This window comes from Oxyura jamaicensis, chromosome 3 (assembly GCF_011077185.1).
Source record: "Oxyura jamaicensis isolate SHBP4307 breed ruddy duck chromosome 3, BPBGC_Ojam_1.0, whole genome shotgun sequence".
In the NCBI taxonomy this organism is placed as follows: Eukaryota; Metazoa; Chordata; class Aves; order Anseriformes; family Anatidae; genus Oxyura; species Oxyura jamaicensis.
In genome coordinates, this window is record NC_048895.1 from 114794608 (window position 1) to 114817070 (window position 22463).

At 43.9% G+C, this 22463-nt stretch overlaps 1 protein-coding gene across 9 annotated transcripts in view; it reads right to left on the bottom strand.

Annotated features, from left to right (window-relative positions):
• The window catches only part of PKHD1 (PKHD1 ciliary IPT domain containing fibrocystin/polyductin), a 253587-nt gene that overhangs the window by 186294 nt on the left and 44830 nt on the right, over nucleotides 1-22463 (bottom strand). For all 9 annotated transcript variants that reach the window (XR_004749563.1, XM_035322238.1, XM_035322239.1 and 6 more), the window contains 4 exons: nucleotides 19013-20623; nucleotides 18699-18842; nucleotides 11435-11648; nucleotides 6780-6930 (listed from right to left, as the gene is read on the bottom strand). Coding sequence is in view for 8 of the 9 variants with exons in the window: in XM_035322238.1 (XP_035178129.1) it covers nucleotides 6780-6930; nucleotides 11435-11648; nucleotides 18699-18842; nucleotides 19013-20623 (2120 nt within the window). In the remaining variant the exon portion in view is untranslated. The remainder of the gene's footprint in view (nucleotides 1-6779; nucleotides 6931-11434; nucleotides 11649-18698; nucleotides 18843-19012; nucleotides 20624-22463) is intronic.

Here is a 22463-nt window from a genome sequence, read left to right on the forward strand (position 1 = left end):
AAAAAAAAAAAAAAAAAAAAAAGCAGGAAAGGAAAGAGAAAGGAGAAGCAATTTCGCTTATCCTTTTCTTGCACACCTAGCAGCCACTTTTTTTTATTATTATTATTATTTATTTATTTACCTCCCCCTTCCAGAGCAAGGCCCTTATTTTCTCATTTAGTCCAGCCGAGATTGTCCTCCCGGAATGACCTTTTTTTTTTTTTTTCTTTCCCCTTTCTCTTTCTCTCCTCCTCTCCCTTGTCCTTCCCCCCCTCCTCCTCCTCGCTGCCTCCAGGCCATTGCCCTCATGCCAGTAACTAGATAACACACTCTATCAGAGATTTTTTAAAAAATCATTGCAAAGGCACTAGGGCTGATAGTGGCATCAATCCTAGCCTGACACGGGCTCGGGTCAACCATTTATCTCTTCACATTGCCTGTGGTTACTGTGGAGGCCATCTTGGTTCTCTACGTCTTAACAACCTTGCAGATGGTCCCTCTCTCTGCTCTGATAGCATCCGCACCCCAAGACTGGCTTTGTGCTTTTATTTTTATTAATCTGTTATGGACTCCTCTACTTCCTCTCTGTGAGGCCTGTAAATCTAAGTTGGTTTTGCATATTCCTGTCCCTGCCTCTGAAAATAACCATGATGAAGACAGGAGGTTAAGCAACAGAGAACATAATGATGCAAGGGGGGGCTTGCGGGGTTGTTAAAAGTGTATGTTTATATAATAATAATAATAACAATAATAATAATAATACACATGATATTTTGGAAAAGTTTCACCTAGTCCTCCTCCTGGGTCTCTGTTCCTTGTGGCATTGTTATGGCAGGGTATTAGCACTGCCACATCACCCAGGAGTCATGTTGAAAGCTCAGTGCACCAGGCACCAGAAGGAGAAATCCTCCCTGTTAACCTGTAGCCAAAGCCAACTGTTCCCCCAGCCTTTGTGAAATGCAATCAGTATGGGCAAATGAAGATGAAGCGCCTTCTATCATCCTGCTCCACGATACCATGACAGTGCAGGTGGCATGGCTTTGCACTAAGGGCAAGGAAGCACAAAGCTTATGGGCACAGTTCTATGAGCAAACAGTGCCAGGGCTCATTCACGGGCTTCTGCTCAGACCAGGATGCCTCCATTCTCGTAGGTGGCACATTTCACTCATACCCTGCTGAACCAGTCTAAAAATGGTGAGTGGTTTTCCTCCAAGGGAAGCACTGGAAAAGGCAGAGAGAGGATCGTTTTCCTTTCTGGCACCACTTGGTGCTCCAGAAAAAAAAGGTCAGATGGAAATGGGCAGCCAAAGAGACAGAGTCTGAAGACGAAGGATGAAGAAGCTTGAAGGTGATGACACCCCCATCTTCACCCTTAGGCACTGGTGCCCTAGTGAAGTTCCTGGATTTATTTATATATTTATATATTTTAAAACAGAAGATACATATAAACATATCTGACCATAAACTTGAAGCCCACACACATCTACAAGCATATGCAACCAACTATGAACCTCCCATCCTCGAAGCTCACCCATGAGATGTCCATACAACACGAGGATGGCACTAAAACGAGAGTGAAAGAGCGTCACGCATCTACCATGCAGAGCACAAGGAGCCTGCTGGACCTGCAGGAGAGTCACCTCCCATCTCTGGTAACCCTCACAGATAAACAGTGTGGTCAGGAGATTCAGCACAGCACTGCTGTGAAAAATAAACAGTCCTTTATGGCTAGAATACTCTGTGCTTCCAGAGAGCCCTATCTGCTCCCTGGGATGATGCCTAGGAATTGTCACCTATATAAAGTACCAAATATCTCCAACAGACAAAATTATCTCATCTCCATTCCCACCTCAAAATGATACGTCACCCAGAGAGAGTTAATGAGGAAAATAAGTGGCGGGGAAAAAAAGGAAGGAAAAATTCTAAGATATACAGAGGAATACATGGGATTTGGAAAGCTTATCCTGGTTACGTTAAGAATTTGAACAGCAAGGGTCTCTTAATTGACTATGCAGTTCTCAGATGCAGACTTTGCTTGTTTGTTGTTGTGTTTTTTTTCTTTTTAATTCTGAGAAGCAAACAAAGAGTTATCCCAGTACCAATCACCAAGCAAAGAATTCACAGTTCCTCGATACTCTAAGCTACTTCTTAAATCTCAAGACCTTCCCTCAATGCCCTATTGAAAAACAAACTAATGTCAGCACAGCATAGCCAGGCAGAGCTATAATCCAGGATGGCATTTTTATCTAGCAAGTAATTTTTTATTAACCTTCAATTTCTTAATAGGGACCCCTCAAGGGTTGGGTTGGAGAGGATTCACTAGCATACCAGTTCAGCTTCCCTGTGACTTAACACACGTGGCACCTGCCCTCCCACGAGCTTTGCATCACCCATCTGGGCCAGGAGAGGAAGGGGCAGTCAGCACAGGGAAACTCTGCTCAAACAGCATGCTGGCACGATGATTAGGTCTGGTCCAGTGATCTGGAATAATCATGTGAAAGCTCACTAAGCATAATGAGTTTGGAGACATCCAAGCCTGGTCAAACCTTACCCTGAGCATCCTTTACGCATGGTATCAGCGTGTATTGCTTGTCTCATCAGTGTCACGGTGGCTGACATCTCATTATGCAGCCAAGTTGGAAGTGGACAGGTACTGAGTGAGCATTAGAACTACTTTTCTTTTCCCTTGTATTATTTAATTCATATATTTCCATTATCCAGTGTATCATGCAGCTGTGAACTAATTAAGTCCTGTGGGATATACAATCAGTGGTGGAATTTTTTCCTTTTTTTTCTCGCTTCTCCTTTCAGTAGGCTAAATTGCATTATATACAGATATAAAAATAATTCTACAACTCTTCCTGAGATAACAATGGAGCAAGCTGCAAACACTAATGATGCCAAATACAACAGTGGGGCAGAGGCCTGCTGCTTACTTCGTGTGACCTACTTAAGTCGTATGGTGGCAAGTACTTCAAACACAAAGTAAAGCAAGGGCCAGAATCAGTTTCTAAAGAAAGCCATAGAAGTTGTTCTCTGGGGGATATTCAGGCCCAGAGCAGGCCCCAGGAAAAGGCCAATCCGGTGAACCCAGGTCTGAAGAAATCTGCTAAGTCACAGGTCTCCAGCCAGCAGCTTGAAACTCCCAGAAATTTGGGAGGGTCCTCTGGATTCCAACCTGAGTCCAGCTCAGACTGCAGCCATGCAAGCAAGAGCTTGAAGATCAGAGCAGAAGGGATAAGTATTGCCTCGCTTCCCAGAAAATACAGCTCTTTTCCTCCACTGAGGATGCTGCCCCAAAATTTTCAAAGCGGTTCAACTGGACCATCAAATCCAAGTGACTGACTCCAGGCAGCAGCATGCACAAGGTGAACAGGACACCCAGCATTTTCAAAAAACAACCTTCTAATTTGGATGAGAGCAATAGGCCAATTTTTGAGCAAAGGTATGTTGTGATAAGAGGTGGAAGAGCTCTCTTTTCTGCAGACTTAAGCCTGCCTCTTTCATGCAGATTATCCAAAGTACCTAGAATTAAAATCTTTTTGTTAAAATAGGTCTTTATATGTATTTACGAGGGGGAAAAATAAAAATTAAAGAGATTTAAAAAAAAAAAAAAAAAATCACCTAGCAAGAAGTTTGTAGGTATGATCTGCTAGTACTTGGAGCTTCTTTATATCCAAGACAATTAAAGAAGTTCAAAGAACCACCACCTCATTAACTCACAGAGGAAGAACACATGGTGTTTGCTAATCTCTACAGGTGACTTTGGTGTCCGTGGCTTCCACGTGCACTTGCAATTCAGAGGGCAAGGAAAGACCTCGGAAGCGTGTATAATATGCTTTGGATGTGACCAGAGAAATGGAAGAATGTGCCTGTCTGGCAATGTTGTCATTCAAAACCCAACTAGCAGGGCTAAAGTCTTGAGTCCTGGATGAGTTACGTTAGCTGTTTAATGCAATTTTTTCATAAAGCTGATCCAGGGTGAATTCATGAGCTAATTCAGTCACTGTTTGGATACCGTTCTATGGAGTCAAGCAAGAGGAAAATGCTATGAAAAGTTCCTGCTGGTTGAAGAAGGCATCAAGGTGTTGGCCACATCTCTGGTTCTTGCTGTGCAGTAGGATCCTAATGCATGGATTTCCCTTCAATGCCACCAGGCTGTGTCTATGAGATATTGGTAAAAGGGCTGCTAAAAACATCATCCCATCGCGGTTTGTGTTCATCTCATTTCCAGCCTACCTGCCAAATCCCAACTGATCATGTTATTCTCTTCCTCATTATATTAAGAATTACAGGCACAGGTCCTAATAAACGTCTTGTAAAGAATGAAGAAAAAACACCCTCTTCCTAACCTTTGTATCCCTTAGACTCCAGCTCCCAGGACAAACCCTTTGAGTTTTATTCAATTTCTGCTCCAAAGCAAGTTTTTTCTCCTTTCTTACCAGTTCCCCCTCCATGCTCTTGATAATACAAGCCTCTGTGGCCTTTCTTTGATGACTTTTTTCCCTTCTGCTGCCCTCCTGGAGCTAACGTTGCTCCATCATCGTCTCAACATCCCTGCTCCCAACCTCCCACAAAACTTGGCTGTGCTAAGGCTTCACTCAGTTGTCAGCCTGCCTGGGCATCCTTCAGCTAGCAGAAGAATAAGCAGAAAACAAAACACAGAGCAGAGTATCCATGGTTTTGGAGTGCTTTGAGATCCTTACGTGAGAGTGTAATAGAGGTGCCAGATGTTATTATAAAGAGATGCGGCCCCATTACTTGTACGCAGAGTTGTGCTGCCTGCTAATAGCACCATTATCCTAAGGCACGTGGTGCTATTAATGCATTGCACCGCTTGGTGCAGAACCTGAGGACCATTATTTCCACTGGAAAGGTAAGGCCAGTTCACATGACATGATTTAAACCTCTACAGTGAAGCATGCATATGCTGCACCAGGTCGTAAATCTTCACGGGATGCTGTCAGCTAGAAAGGGACCAAAATTGAAACCATTTATCTGAACTCCCCACCCATCCACCTCTGCTCACCAGGCCAGTTTTGGGAAGAGGGATAAAATGATTCCAAATGCCTGCTGGGTTCATTAAGCAGCAGCAAATCCCAGATCTAAAGGCACTACTGGTTTTTTGTCCTGCTCTCCTTTCACTCAATCAGGACACTCAGGATTCTGCTGTTCCACACACCGAGTGGAAAAAAGCACAGCAGAGACAAACCTCACAACTTATTTTGGCTGTCACCTGAGCCAAAAGGCCACCTGTCATTGTCTCATTAGTGAGACTACAGAACCCACGATACAGTAGGTGATAACTCCTCTACGCTGCAGCCTGGGCTCTACAGCAGTAGAGCTGCCCTTTGCACATTTGGTAAGGAAAACCTGAATGAAAGAAGTTGTTGCTATTTAATCTGATACTGGCCTAAGCACAGCCCCACGATGGCCTTTTGCACTTGCTAAATAGCCATTTTTATTTTTTGGCTTGGTTTTCCCCATGGCTGTGCACATTTCGGGTAGCAGAGCTAGCAATGCTGACTAGCAAGCACAGGGGAGAGGAGTCAGCCTGCATCCTGCAGAATATGGGGAGCCAGGGCATTGTGACGGCTGGCAATGCTAAGAGGGGACAGGCTACCTATGATACCTGAGATGCTCCTTCACGGGCCAAGGATAACATTAAAACAATTGTGGTTTGTTTGTTTTTTCTTAAACAGAATGAAGAAAGCAATGGTGTTTTAGGATGCTCAGTTGCAGTAGCCATATACATATAAAAAAGATTTGCAGGACAGGTATTCAGAGATTCTTGGCTTATAAAAAGCTTCGGAATCTGATCCTGGAAACACACCAACATTACTTGGACAGGGTACTGCAGCTGCTCTGGGGTAGGGGGGTAGATACAGCAACCAAATTTTCACTGCAGACACTTAAAAATTAGCACAATAACTTTAATAACAATACTCAGCAAACGGACTTCAGTTTTCCAGTACTAAGAATACCACATGATAATTTGGTTTACTAGAGAAAAAGCAGCATTAAGTCTGATAAGTCAGGAGTGAAACTCTTCCCACTTGCACTGGTAGGACTCCACCAACTTCTCAGGAGCTGCACATTTAAGAAAGGATGATGGCAAAGGGACATTTGACACTCACTGAATATATCATCACTCTGAATTCCTTGTCACAAGAACAACCCAATACTTCAGCTCAACACCCCCAAAAACTCTGCAACACCCCAAGAACTCTAAAAGGTTTGTAATTAATGTTTTTAGATATTGAACTTTATAATCATGTTCATTCAGAATCACAGATTTTGTAATACGCGCTTGGTGGATGTCTTCCTAGCAGAGAGACTGTCCCATATTGTTTTGGATACTTAAGAGAAGAAAACAAACAGAGCCAGAGCTGCACAAATGCTGAGTGCTAAGTCCCTGCCGGAGAGTTGAAACGCCGTACCTCATGGCTAAGATTTCTGATCAAGTAACAGAAAAAAAACCCTTTACAACAGAATTTGCATTTATATATACAAAAGGAAAGTGTTAAAAAAGGTCCCCGCTGCCCAGAAAATAAGGTAAAGCCCGTTTATGTCTCCTAAAATACATGATTAACCATAGTTAACCATTAATTCAGCTGCGCAGCATTAGAACTGCTGCTCAAAGTTGGAAAGCATTTAATATTATATATTGCTGCTGCTCAGCCTAAATTGTTTTTGTGTGTGTGTGTGGTGTTTTTTTTTTGCCTCCTTTAAATGTACACAATATTACAAATTTAATTTTAAGCTGTTTGAATCAGTCTGTAAAAAAGATTTGATTATACCTGAGTGTTCTGGCCCCAGTTTTTCCATATCTCAGTAATCTTGGCGGTAATTGGCTGATTAGCTCCCTCACACTCCATCTCTGCCTCAGTTTCCATGGTAATGTTACAGGAGCTATTATAGATGAGAACTTCATCTCTTTCCACTTTAGGGCTGAAACGAGAAGGGAGGTTAAATGGGGTGTCATCAATCTTAATGAAATGCAATTATTTTTACTCTTATTAATCATTGCAAGCCATTAGCTTGTGGCAACTCCTGGCCACCATTTGTCAAACTTTGCAAATTTCTGTAATTTTGTTTCCATTCTTTTATTGTTTATTTGTTTTTTTCCCCCCTTTATCTGCACACACTCACAATGAAATACATGCAGTAAATATCTCTCAGTGATGCCTTGCTGCTTCCCCAAACTATGGCAAACAGTAGCAAATGCCATTCGAGGACCAAGGAAGATACGTGCAGACAACAGCGAGGGAATCAGCAGCGCTAGGATCAAAGATGGACTCCTACGTGGGGTAGGGTTTGTTCACATCTCCCCCTCCCCATCCTACTCACACTTAGCAATAGGGAATGAATAACTTGCAACTCCCCTAGGGCAAGTGGAGAAATTGGAAAAGCCACACAACTGGCTAACTGGTCCCTAATTCCAACTGTGATAAAATGAGCTCATTTAGGGGTTCCAATTCCTGCTACCCAGCTGATTGCAATGATGCTTTGTTGCTAGCATTGGAACATTAACTTAGTAAATTAATTAAAGTTACTTAACAGCCCAGACTAAGCAGATTCGATATATGTGCCAGTTATACTAACAGACATTTGCTCTAAAGCCTCCCCTTGCACAGGGGAGAAAAGTAATAGAAAAGGTGGTGGGGAAGAGATATTTTTCCTGGGACTCACTGCTGACAGCTGCTGACTTTCGTAGCATTTTATTATGGGGAGCTATAGGACCCATGATCCCTCAAAGTGAGGGAAAAGCTTCCCAGTTTACTTCTACAGACTTTGGGATACTCCGTTGTCACTTGACATTCCTTCCTCTGGTTCCAGCCCCCAGCCCAGGCTGCCCCCAGCCCCATCCAGTCTAGCCTTGGGCACTGCCAGGGATGGGGCACCCACAGCTCCTCGGGTCAGCCCGTGCCAGGGCCTCACTGCCCTCATTGTGAAGAGTTTTACTTAACAAAACAGGATCAGATCTGTTGGAACAGGATTTTCAGAGGTCCGCATTGTCCCACAAGCATCATCTCACTGGATTTTCTGGAGAGCTACATTTAGGAGCCTAACTTCCACCCAAATCAACCCAGCTGGAAAGAGACCACCCAGAGCTTTCTCATGAGCCTGGTGATCAGGACGATTTGATGAACCTGAAGTTTTCAGACCAGGCTGGATGCAAGAGCTCACAGTGCAAACAAAGAGCTGCTCTGACAGTACAGTTATGGGCTGTTTGTTTTGGTGGCCTTTGTCAGGGCAGCGAGAGGATTACTTGTTAAAGGAAGCAGCCACAGCAGCAGCAAGAAAAAAAAGCCTTCTGCAAGTAGCTGAACCTTTTTAACAGCGAATTTTTATTTCTATATTTAAATGAACCTTTCCCTCTGCTGTATCAATAATCAAAAGCCAGCCGTAGGGAACTACGCTCGCTTTTGATAGCGACACTTTGAGAACTGCTCTTGTCCTGTGCAAAAATTCAATGGACTTTGCTATCTTTCAAGACTGCGTAGTACTTCTTTTTCATGCTACAAGAAAAAGCTGCATCTTTAAACAACCAACAGTTTTAAAGGGAGAAGGGGCTTGTTGTTGGCTCGATGCAGGGCCCAACTCGCTAGCCACTGAAGTCAAGGGGAGGATCTATGATCATGTCTTTTTAGAAAAGGTTAACATGCTTTTCTTGTAGGCAAAAAGCCAATTCCCCCGTTCTTGAGCAATCGCATCTGAAACCCTGATGCTGGATGCCTGTAACAAATGGCAATGTTGAAAGGAAATGCAACAAAAGGGGTGGTTGGCAAAAGGGAATTCGGGGACGTATCCACGCACCAGCGACATGAATGGTAAGATTTGCACCTTTCCTGAGGAATACACATTTGCTGTTATGTGTGCATGAAGTACAGGCTTTAGGACAGACTACATTAGTAGAAGCTTTATTCAAACCATTCTAAAACTAAGAACAAACAGGAAAGATTTAATGTGTAAACTCAGCAATTATTTCAGTAGTTTTGTCCCCACCCTGGGATGAATGTCTAAACTGTTGAATATTGGTGTAAGAACTCATACCCATATCCTTCTTATTGTTGTTGTTTGTTATAATTATTAATTAGATCAATCAATGAGTATTATTTCAGGAATTCCCCAAACAGTTCATTCCTAGTTTGATCATTCTAATTTTCACTTTGCTGCAAATTCCAATACTACTTTGAAATCTAATCTTTTCTGAAATGAAATTTGAGAAAACATTTTCAAAAGATCTGAGATAGATCATTTGGATGTCTTCAAACCCTCTCTTCCTCTACTTTTCCCCAGGTTTTTCTGATTAGCAAACTCATCTGAAATACCCCCACCTTCTCAGTCCCTGCACTCTTTCAGTGAGACCCAGTTTAGAGACACATTCACCAGGGAAAAAATCAGCAAGCCACTGGAAAATTCAGTAGCAGACCCAGTTTAAATTTCTAAATACTAGATGAGTGTGAACACAAGAGGCAGGAGAGTTATAACAAAACAAACAAACAAAGGTTGGAAAAATGAAAAAAAATATAAAAAAAAAAAAAAAAAGTAGGTTAAAAAAATGGATTGATTTGATTTAAAAATATTTCCCTCTACCTGGAGTGTTAAAACCTGTTTCTGGGACATATACAATTAAATGGGGCAAAAAGCAGCGAAGAACAATAAGGAAGCAGCCAAACAGACTGCCTGACTTATCTCTCCATTGTCATGACACGACAAACTCAGGTGCAGACCTCCAACCCCACTCACCCTGCTGGCACCAGGATGGAGCAGCTGCAGCAGCAGAACTGGAGCAACCCAATCCAGGAAAAGGAGCAAGAAGGAAGAGCATCCTAATAATCCACCCACTATAGATGCATCTTTATCTGTAAAGAGCTGAGCACAATTTTGATGCTCAGGGAGCAGAAAGCAATAACCGAAGGTAATAACCTTGGGCTGCCCCATCACTCTCAAGTTTGTGGGTTACCTGGCTTGGGTTACACTGACCTTAGCAAAAGCAAAGCAGAGCCCAACAAGACAAGTCAAGGCTCCCAGGGTTTCTTGGTTTGAAACAAATCATTGTGGGAACAACAGAACTATTGAAATCAGCTTAATTTCAGGCTGATTTTCACTCTGAGTCTCTGTTCCTGTCTCCCCCAATGAAACCATTCCTCCCCATCTCCCAGGATGCTACCAGACATTACCAGTGCTCAACAGGACTTTGGGCATGCTCTATTTTTCTACTGTCTGGCCTGCAGATTGCTGGTAAAAAGGTTAGGGCAGAATTCTACCCTCCTCTTCCTCTACAGGAAACTAATTTATTTCTGCCTAGCACAGATTTTCTCTAAACTGAGAAAAAAAAATCATAGTTCTTGAAGACATCATCCTCTATGAAGCCCAGCTCAAGTTTATCAGAGCTCAAAAGCTGGAGGAAGTGACAGACTGGCAGGCTGAGGCTATAGCTGAGTAAACCACCTTTTTTTTTTTTTTTTTTTTTTTTTTTATAAACAAGCTTAAAATGCCACTTCTGCTGTCCTTGCTCGGTAAATGCCAGTTTGCTTCATTCCCTCAATACTGGGCATCCAGAACTGTCTCTGATGGCTCGCTGCTCTCCCACTGGTGACAACGTTAGTGGTGGCATAAGGACCGGATAAGGTTGAGGATCAAATCTCTACAACTTCACTGAAGTACCTGGACAGTACCAATGTGCACCGGTCAGGAATGCGTTCACCATCTAAACAAAGCACCCACCATGCACTGCAATGATATTCAAACTCTCTATTTAAGAGCTCAAGTGTCTTTGGGGAAGTGCTATTCATCTGTTTATTCCTTAATTCAAGCCTCCCTCTTCATCCTGGAGGTAAATGCTCTGCAAGTATAAATCCCCACAGCTCTATTAAAGGCATTGGTACCAATTTTCACTCCAGGGCAACTTGGCCTTGGATTTGCAGAACCCGAGTGAGTGCTTGAGCACCCTTGTTGAGTGAACGTTGCACAGTGTGCTGAATCTTCTCTGCAACTTTTTACTCATGAAGCTGCTTACAGAGAGGAAGGGGAGGAGAGGGAAAAAAAAAAAAAAAAAAAAAAAAAAGGCTTCTGCTTTTCATAATGCCTAATCTTTTTCCCCATTGGCATCCACCAGATGTTGCTTTGGATCAGAAGATAAATATTAAAACCTAAGAAGGAACAAAGCAGGCTGTTTACGAGATGGATTTTCTGATGTCTCTCAAACGCTTTAAAAAGGTGGGAGGGAAGGAGGGGGGGGGTCTAGAGATGCTTTGATAGACACAAGAAATGAATTTCATGACCCAGCGGAGCTCTCTAGTGGTCTCAAAGCTAAATTGCTCTGCTGGAATCAATTGGCAATCATCTCCTTCTTTAGCCCATTATTTGGCAGGGGCAGGGGAATGCCTTCTGGGGGATATTCCTCGTGGATGGGCCCACTCAGGTGTTGGAGAGAAGCAGAGCTAACCTGGCAAAAAGTCCAGCCAAATGCCTCTGGGAAGGGTTGCTGTCCCTCTGGTGCCACCGAGGTCGGCTGTCCTCACACAGGTACAGGTAGGACACGGATCCTCGCTGCTGGTAGGAACCCACCATGACCTGGACGTCACATTCGATGAAGGTGGATCTGTCTTCTCGGCAGTCAGCGGTGGAATATGTCAGGCCACAGAGAATGGCCAAGGATGCTGCAAAGACAGGAAGGGAAAAAATAACCCAAACAGCCTACAGAATGCAGATTTTGGCTACCGGTGGCTGTCATGACCACCGGTAGCTCATGACCCAGCCTCCCTTTCAGTACATCCTTTCTGAGGGTTGGTAGTGTTACATGCAACTCCTTCATCCCCTTTTGCTTTGTGTGGGCCAATGTAACTTCCCTTGTGGGACAAACATCCAGATGGTCTTTGGGATCAAATGACCACGCACTTGGAAGGAGGTGATTAAATAGAGTACGGGCATTCCAACTGGGGAAGATGGACCATGCTTTAGGGACCAGGCATAAGGCACGTCAGATGTTACCACTTCTGAGATCTAGCACAGCTATGAAATCTAGAATCATATTTAGTGAAAGCATCACACAGGTTGGAGTGCTTCAAGGGGGCTTATGTGTATGGGGAGACTGCTTTGCACCAGACTGACCTGAGACTTGATGTGGTAGGAGGTGCAACAGGAGCAGCTGCTGTGCTTTGAGATGTATTTAAGGAAAAATAGATGTGAACAGAAATTAGGTTTTCTTATTCCAAATCCAGACAAAAAAATACGTTTTAAAAAATGTGAACTGCCACTGAAGATCAAATCAGTTGAAATTATTGGTTTTATTAATTTGTTCTTTTTTAAAGAATTGTTTAAGCAAGCAGAGATCAAGACTGCTTCTCTCAAATCCTGGAGCACACGAACACTTTGAGAATTTTTATTAATCCAGAACTAATCAAACAATTGTAATTAACTCCTGAAAATTTCTGTGGACAGCATTACATCATGTACTATACCACCCAAGAGTGTTCATCAGGTACCAAAAGTGCAATAGACAGGAGTTTATCAAGAAAGAATTTTCCTGGTTTGCTTTTTTAAATTCCAGTTTGTTACAAAGGTTTCTTGTTTGCTGGAAAAGTATCATTATCAACGACTATCTTAGCTCTTAAGTAATTCTGAAAAAGGGTTTTGAAACAGAAGTTATGTGAAAATGCTATATTTCCTATATTAAAAGATTTAATATCTTTGCTTGATTTAATATGATTAAAATGAATAAGGTATTTCTGAGAAGTTTATGATTGCTTAATATTAAGGTATTGTTGTTAAAGGTATTTTTCAAAAATATTAAACCTGCCATTTCATCTGTTCAAAAATTCAGAGACAGAATCCACATTTTTTCTGTATTTTTCTTCTCTGGGTTTAGACTAAGAAAAAAAATGCCAACATATTCACGTTTTGCAATATGGTAGATCTTTTTCCCTTCCAAATCCAGTGACAATTCTCTTGTTCAGCGTCAATTCAAACACAACCGAGCACAGCCCCTGCTTCAAAGATCTACATAGAAACATGAGACACAAACAATAGACAGAGAAGCCTACCAAATGATGGCATCATGCCTATGTTATTGCTTTTATTGTCCAGAAATTATGTCTAGAGACACCTGTGCTGTCCTACAGGTCCCACAGAAGTCTCACACCCAGGTTTGTTTCAAATGGCACTACATACCCATGTTTTGGCAAGTGAATATCAACCAAGAGGACTAAACACTGCAATAAACTTACCTTTGCAACATTTTTTCCTGTGGCAGAACCAAATCATTATAATAATTTATTCACAAGAAAGCTTTTTTTCAGCCGGTATACACTATGCAGCTGAGATTCCCTCAAAACTACTGAAGGACATCCAACCAGTGAGGATGCTACCCCCCCCTTTCTCTACGAGACCACAAGTTTCCCGTGGATAATTTTTTCCCATTCCATAACAGAGTATAACAGCTTCCGCCTTACTAGGGACAGAAAAGGTTGTGACACAGTCAGATGTGGTAATGGAGACCATACAACTAGGTTTGATGTCTGATCATCTGCAACAGTAATAAAGGAAGATTACATACCTGAGGAAGAAAAAAAAAAAAAGGAAAAAAAAATATACAGGCTAGGGAGCTGGTCAAAAGAGATTTTGCTTTTCTTTTGCACTCCTGAAAATAAACTGGCAGCATTTACCTGGGTCGCTCGTGGAAAAACAGCTGAACCCAATGTTAGCAAATTTGGGAAATTGGAAGTGACCCACAGAATCTCCCTATTTTCCTCAGTACCACGCTGATGTCAGATGGTTAATGTACATCACCAGAAGATATTTCCTGCATAGTCCTCAGAGCTCAGCAGAACAGCCTACTGCCACTTGGATACCCCTGAAATGTTACACGCAAATCCTTGCTGAAACACCTCAGCACCCTCATCTCAATGTTATCACGCCTGTAGGAATATAGGGCCATGCATCCTGCCAACTGCTGAAATTATTTTTAACTCAAACCAGGTAAATAAACTTATTAATTTAACGAATCTAAGCTAAAAAATGTAGCTAGAAAGGGTTTTAAAGAGTTCAGTGGAAGCAAAATCCAAGAAAACCCTGCTTAACCCCAGCAGCAAACCTTTAACCACTTTCTGCTTCTGTGGCAGGAGGAGAGAGGGAGCTGATCTCCACACCCTACGGCTCTGTCCATCTGATGGGGACACCTCTACGTGGGGAGGTATCAATTTCTCAGCCCTTCCTTGAGGTTCTGATATTCCCCTATTACCAGAGGATTTAATACTTTTCTCAGTTCAGAGGAAGTCTTGGCTTTTCATCCCATTCCTATAACCATGAAATGCAAATATCCCTTGGCTGTAAAAAGCTGCCATTATCTCCTGCCACAACAGTGAAAATAAAAATAAAAAAGAATTAACTAAAGATTGCAAGATGCATAACACGTCCTAAAAGTATATAGCGTGCACATTCTGGGACACCTCTCCCTACTTAATTGGTTAGTGTTTGAACCTCAGAACGAAGCTTCTTTATGCTTTAACTACTCTATAAAGATAGAACCTGCTGATCACACTTTGTACAATCCCATCACTAAGATTAATGCATTCATCCCATCACAGCTTCTCTTTTGAGGTCAGACACAATGGCAGCCAAATCTCTGCATGTTGGTGACGGGTTAGGGACCCGCTGCCCCCAGCCCTCTCTTTGAGGGATGCTCTGGCTTAAGCCAGGAGCCTGGGATGTTCAGCACAAGGGCTTTGTTCTGGGTCACTGTTTAATAACAATGGCCGGACATGTGATGAGACTAAACCCTACAGGAGTTCCAAGGGCAGCTGCAGATTGATTGAACAACTGCCCAAGGAGTCTTGGTGCCAAACCGCACATCCCCACTTACCCAGTGCTCACAAAACGGACCGCAGAGCATAACATTAACTTGTGCTTAGCAGAGAAAACAAAGGGTAATAAATAAATAAATAATAATGGTAAAAATAAAAGGGAAGGGAGAGGAAAAAGAGAGACCTGTTAAGGTCAAGTCCAACCTTTCCCTATGAAGAATTGCTCCCTATGAGACATTCATTTTGCACAGCCGGATCCCAAGAGGTGACTTTGCAAGCATCTATTCCACCGCCTGATAGATCTCACTGTCAGAACATTCTTGCCATGTAATCAATATGCATTTTTTTTTCCTCTTTTTAATTTCATTTCCAGATTTGAAGGGCAGAAGGGACCGTTTGGACCCATCAGAGACCCTCGTTGCTACGCAGACTCCAATTGCCACCGCATGCCCTCTTCAGATCTTCTGTACTTACTCATGCAACTCACCCCATTTCCCTGGTTATAGTCCCCTGTGGCCCTACCCCAGTGCATCGCACTGCAACATACGCATGGCTGCATCCAAAGCTCTCTCATCTCACTCCTTCTGCTCCATGCAACGAGCTCCACCAAGCTATGTCTCCCATTTAAGCCAGCCTCATTTCATTTCTAGATTTTAATCTGAATCATCTTCCCTAAATATCCACTTTTACCAATGTAACCTGGCCAAGAGCAGGTCAGGGATTTGCTAAAAGAGATCCCAAGAGCTGTTACATCAGAGCCCTAAAGCCAGGCATGTTATTCCAAACATCCTGATGCAGCCAGGCAAAACAAAACAAAAAACACAGCTGAGCACCAGGCTCAGATTTTTCACTGATGTATCTTCCTATCAATTCACCTCCTTTTAAAGGTGCTTCTCCACCCTCACCCCCAGTGTCCAAGATACAATTTGAAATACTGGTTTACTGCAAAATATATGTACGGTTCTTACCCTAAGAGTATCTAATAGGAATATTCCATTATTTTCTCACCTGCCTCAAGCTTCCTGCCAGTCTTCCCATCTTTCACAGGAGCACAATTCAATCCCACAGACATCAGCCGTTTGTTCTGGAAATTTAACCTGAGATGAACAGCCCCCACACCTCTATCTGCACTCCTCAACAGCATTGTAACACGAGTAACAAAGGGAGAAACAGGGAAAGGAAGAGCTCTCAGGATCAAGAGGCCAGTTATCTCTTTACCAGAATTTTAGACTGGTGGATTGGTTTGGTGGTTTTTGCTTTGTTTCTCATTGAAGGGTCTCTGCTTTTGTCAATTTTGTCATGATTTTTTAAAACTTTTAGCATCATATTTTTTTTTTTGAGTTTTAGAAGTTTAAAATCAACTTCCAATTTGATTTTTCTGTAGTTTGCAAAAGACAGAGGCTTCATAAAAGTGCCTGGGCTTGCATCCCCATTCCTCGTGCTCTGGATCAAGCACATTTCTGTTCTTGGCAAGCCCAGACCTCACCAATGGTCAAACTAAAACCTTGTTTTTCACAAGGAAGACCCCATGGGGCAGGCTCATGGCTGGATCCTACTGAGACCAGCGGTTCCTCACACTTAGAAAACTGCCTGTTAAGTGGGAAAGAAGTCACATTCCCTACCTGCAGAGATTTCTCCTATGGATTTGATCACAAGAGCAAGCCAGATGGACTGGCTGGGGATTCCCACGTGAATCTCTCACCTTGAAGAGGCCAGAGACAACACGAACTAGCGCTGAGGTCCCAGGGCAGCGAGGAGGTGTAAGCTGCAAGAGGCAGAGAGGCAAAGTCCCCCAGGCAAACAGCAGCAGGTAAAGAATGAGGTGAGGCTGGACTAGCTGCACTTAACACCCTAAATGGTGGGGGGTGAAATCCCCTGAGTATTAGGGGGAACTCTAGAAAGCAGCACAGACATCATATGTAGATGTGCAGCCCATGTGCGCACCTTTCAGGGAGAGCAAATAGCCTAGCAAACTTTTACAGACTTAGTCAACCTGTCAAAACCTCACTGGCATACACAAGAGAAGCGTTTTGGGCAACTCGACTGATGAGATCTGCAAGGCTGCAAAATCCTGGGCAGGAGATAGAAGGGTTGTGTTGTAAGCGGACTACAGCAGAGTGCGTGCATCCCTGTGGTTACGGGGGCTTCTCCCCCCTTGCACCTTCTCCTTCAAATGAACCACAACCAGCAAGCGGGCAGCGTTCAGCGTTTGCCTGCTGACATCTAGTGCCAATAAAAAACATTGCGGTCCTGCCTCTTAACGTGTCTTCCCCAGGCTCCCCCTGCTGCCTTTACCCCCCGGTGAATTTTGAGCACAGTTATTAATGTTGTCGCAGTTTGGATCAATTTGATTACATTTTATTCTGCTATTCTTTCTGCAATAACCAGAAGACCATAAAACAGGGCATGTTTTTGTTGTTGTTGTTGGCACTCCAGCATGTTGCCTTTTCAAAAATAATGATAAACAGTTTTGTGGATTGTGCCCAGATCCAAGAAAAAGAAAGAGGGAAAGAAGGAAAGAAGGAAAGAGAAGGAGAGGAGGAGAAAAAGCTGAGCTCTTACAACTCAGTGTCTCCTTTTGAGTGCAGGGGATTTGAGAGCTTCCCTTTTCTTTTCCTGGTATTCCTCATAGATGAAGAAGCAAACCATTCTAAATGACAAGAGCAACTTCAGAAATTCAGAATAACAGAGGCTGGAAGGGACCCTCTGGATGCCTCTCATCCTAACCCCTGCTCAAAGCAATGCTAAACTTCATGCTGGATTGATTTCTCAGCAGCTAATCTCGTGGTGTTCTGACTGTCTGCAATGATGGAGATTCCTTATCTTTGAGCAAAACCCTAGCAATGTACCCTGATGGAAACACTCAAAGCAAACATTCTTCCAGATTCCCCAAAAGAGGAGAGATCTCTGGTCACTTGGATGACCACAGAATGACAATGATTTCTGGAGGAGGTCTCTGGATGTTCTCCTAGCACCAGAGCTATGGAGGTGCTGAAGTGGTGCGCTACCAAGTGTTGCAATGCTGCAGCACCAAGGTAGTCCCCCTGTCAATAGGGTTTGGGGAATGGCATATCTCAGGGATTTAAAAATCTTAAATGCTTCCTCTTGCAAGACATTAGGAGCTTAATCCTGTGCTGCCAATAGGGGAGGGAGGAGGTATGCCTTGTTCAAACCTGTGCTGATCTGTTTCCTCCAAAACTGGGGCAAGCTCTCTGAGAGAGCTAGAGAACATGGCAGCATTCCCTGCAGTGCTGCCTCTCTCCAGATAAAGAGGATGCTCTGGCTGCGGGATGATCCCATCCTGCTCTCAAGGAACTCCAATCCTCATCTCCAGCTTCCCAAAGGCATGAACTGACTGTAGCAAGGCATTCATTCTCCATTACAGACATTGACCCTTTCCCACCAAGCCCCTACCTCACTGACACTGTCCTGCCATGCAGGAGAAAAAAAAAAAAAAAAAAAAAAAAAAGCCATTTAAGGTAGCTCAAGTCACTAAGCCAGCCATGGGAGCCAAAAGGTACCCAGCCCAAGACTCACATGCACATTTTATGTGAGACGGATCTCCCAGGAAATTGCTGCCACAGGGAGCTGCTGTCACTTTGCACACCTCATGTACAACCACAAAGCATGTGTGCCAGCTCTGGCCACAGGCACATGGTGGATCCAGTCCAAAACCTATGGCCTTTGATGCCAAAGCACCCCCCCCTCCCCCCCCGACACTAGTGGACTTTGGACTGAGCTCAAAAAGCAGAAGCAGATGCTATTTTGGCTCCTCTCCTCCCTCCAGGGCTGCTTCTACTCTTTGTTTCCCTGGGACAAGATACATTGCGACCACATCACCTTTTGGGTCATGATGGGGTTTTTAGAGGATGTTTTTAATGCAACGCCACATTTTGTGTCTTAGCTGACCGTGTAAGCGTGGGGCAAGGCAGCTCAGGTCAGTCGTCTTTGTGTTGTCCAACATTTCACAAGGCATGCCACAGATCGTCACCGAAGTCTGCCCAGGATCAAAACCAGTTCCACGCAGGTGAACTGCTCCTCCAGCCAAGCCACCTTGGAAAGGGACAGAAAATGGGATTTAAGTCACGGCCCAGCAGCCTGCTGTCATCAGGGGTATTTTTTTTTTTAACTCATACCTTTTGCTTTTGTATGAGAAATTATGATTATCGCAATCCATCACTCTGCACCCCTTGGAGGAGCTGTGCCAGCTCCTCGTGACTTACCCCAGTTGTGATGCACGGCTGTCACCACCAGCTGAGAGGTGAACGTCAGGTTGGAGGAAGCCCAGCCCCTGGGGACATCCAGGCCCAGCACTGGGTACTCGCCAGCAGGGAGTGGCGGAGCTGAGCACTGCAAAGTGGACCGAGTGATGGTGACACCACCGCAAGCAGAGTTTCCAATAAATACGTGGATGGTGTCCATCTCTGTGACCTGGGAAACATTCATTGTTAAAAGGAGGCCAGTTGAAACAAGTGAAAGGAAAGTTGGTGTAGACTCCTCGCTGTAGCTTATGCTTCCAATGCCATAGGAGGTGCCATCCACTGTTAGCCTCACAGCCCCAGTGCCATTGCCTGGAGGCACCGTGCACTGGATAGCTACGCAGGTGACATTGAGAATGAGACATGAGTGATAATCAATGAGAACAGAAGTCGTGTCCTTTCCCCTCAGTGCTGAGCCTGCTAACGTGAGAAGGCCTCCACCGTTGGTGCTAAAGTTTTGGGGGTAAAACTGGTGCACCTGGGGTGTGATGGTGACAACACTAGATGCCCTCCTGAAGCAAGCTTGCCCACTTCTCCTGTTGGATATGGAAATGTTATGCTCCCCGGGGGCAAGGCAGTCAGTCTGGCACTTGATGCTGGTCTCGTTCCAGAAAGTTACCTTGCAGACAGCCTGGTTATTCACACGTACCACAGGGCTGTCACTTGGCCATGCCAACCTCTGCCCTGTGATCGTCACATAGGTGAGCATCCCATTGGCTTCCCAGGCCACCAGATCCACAAGGGGGGTTGACTGTTCATGAAGGTAGAGTGTACAGTCCCCCAGGCAGACACTGCTGATCCCATTGACTGTCACTGTCACATTAAGAGCCCAAGAAGCCTCAGCCAACTGCTGGTAAGGCAAAATTTGTGCCCCTGGAAGGACAATGCAATGAATGGCATCATTATCAGAGCTCTCGATCTCACAGGAATAATTACCATCCAGGCTGACCCATACCATGTTCCTCCTGGATCTTAAAGCGACACCAGCTATAGTAAGCAGCATCCCACCACAGACTGACCCTTGCGATGGGGATATGGAGGTTATCCGTGGAGTTATCGTGAGGGTCTGCAGCCTTGCTGTCACACGAGCATATCCAAGCTGTCGCTGGATAACCCTCACAGGGTATGTCTCGGGTTCTAGGTTGTCCAGCGGTAAAGAGCACTCAAACAATGCAGACTCGTTGCCATGTTGAAACTCAAGCTCACATTCGCTGTCTCCAAGCTTGGCCATGGATCCAGTGATGTTTATTCCCTGGATGCTCAAGAGCAGGCTGCTCGCTGAGATTTCTGTTTCAACACTGGTAATCAGAGGTGTCAAAGCTCTTTGGTAATTAAAAGTGGTGATGTTTTTTGCAACAGGAACATGCTGAAGCGTGCTACTGCTAATGAGTACATTTACTCTTACAGAGATGTCTTGAGAATCTTCATTAAGCAAATTAGCAGCTGGGGGGGTCAGGCACCAAATGGTCTCTTCTTCCAAGCGGGTAACCAGGCAGGTTTGCCTGTTCATTGAAATGGAAACCAGGGACCAATTTCGGCTAAAGCCAACCCCAGAGATCGTGAGCAGTGTTCCACCTTGGGAGAAAAACACACCACAAAAAACAGAAGGACATTATGTGTGGGAAAGGAATTAATGGCTGACTGTGAACATTCACAAACCATGATAAAGCTGATAAGCATAACAGTCTTATCCAGGCTGAATGGAAGAAAGAATTAAGTCATTTTATTTGAACAAGACAGCTACTGACAACAGCAGTCAAGTATCAGCATAATCCTATGCAGACAAGAGGCCAATGTTGGAAGATAGCCGGGGACCATCATGGCAGCAAAAAAAAAATGTAGAAAACCACAGAATGGAAGGAAGCAATTGCGAGAGGACCCCTAAGACTGAACAGAGACTCAACTCTTCAGGGAACGAGATCATTTAGGGAGGCAGGTGTGTAGATAGTAAAGATAGCTTGGTCCATTCGCATACAGGGAAACAAGTTGTGGTTGTTGTTATTATTGTTAAAAACAAACAAAACTAAACAGACCAGAACCACAGACCTTCCTTCAATCTTCAGTTCCACCTGGCGCCTCAAGCAGAGGGCCAGGTTCCATATGTACCATGCACAGACGGCCACTTGCCCTTGAGGAGGTGGCCAGAAAAGCTGACACAATAACAAATACTTCCAGCTTCAAGACATCTCCTACCTATGTGCTCCCAGTCAGCACCATTTAAGATGGGGAGAACAGGAAGGGGAAGAGAAGAACACCTGGGGAGGGAACTCTGGCCAAAGCTTCCCATGCATGGGCTGAAGGAAGGCAGGCTGTCTGCTTTCCCCTGGGGTTACCTGGATTTTTTGTTCTTCCTTGACCTTCATTTATGACCATGGAATAAGAAAGCTGATGTGTAAGTAGACTCTTGGTGTGAATCATTCATATGGAAGAATAACTGGGGAGAAGTTAGACATAAGGTTGGGACATCCAGCTGTGGCTGTCCTTGTGTCCAGTGTTGGAAGCTGGAAGTTTCCTGGAATTACCATTATATGCAGCTCCAGTCATATCTCCCTAAAGCATCCTACATTTGGGAGACTGGTTATCTGTGCTCTGATCTTAGGATGTGGCAATGGAGTCTCCCTCTCCATGGTCACAGGAGAAAGAGCTTTGAGGGGTTGTGCCACCCACCCCATCTTCCTTTAGTCTGCCTCTCAGTGCCCTGCCTCGCTTAACCCTCTTTATACACTAAGCTCGTGCCCTTCCTTTTCCCATGGCCTGGCTGAAAAATAACTTGTTTTATTATGGGGTTCAGTTTCAGTGAGCTCAAATCCAGAATCCAGATGGCCACACAGGTTGTACAGACAGCAAATGATAAGACAAAAGGGGTGAGGGAATGTGCTTTTTGTATCAGTGAGATCTTAAATTGGCTTAAGCCCTTCACAAAACTACAGCCAAGAGTTAATCAGTTATTTAACTTCCCATTTACCCCTAAAAATAAAAGGAGGGTGCAATATTTTTTTTTAACAGAGATAATTGTTCAAGAGTGATAGCCTTTGCTCTCTAAGCTCTCGTCTTTAAAGGCTTGAGCATGTCACAAACTATTGATCTAATTATGTACCACAAAGCCTGAGTTCTGTATCTTTAGGTGAGTTGTGAGGCTGGGAAAGGAATGTGTGGGGAACCTGCAGTTACATCACAGGAATTTGTTTTCAAAGGGTTCAAGTAATATTCACTAAATGGATTCAACCCTCAACCCCGCCTCCAACCACATGACAAAATAAACCACCTCAAATCTGTGTTTTAAGATTTAAAGTGAATTTTTTGTTTTTTAATTCAGTGATGCATTGCTCTGAAACACAGCTGAATGATTTCCCACAGTTAAAAGTTTGGAATGGGATTAATAAGTATTTAAGTTTTGATTAAAATTAACACTGAA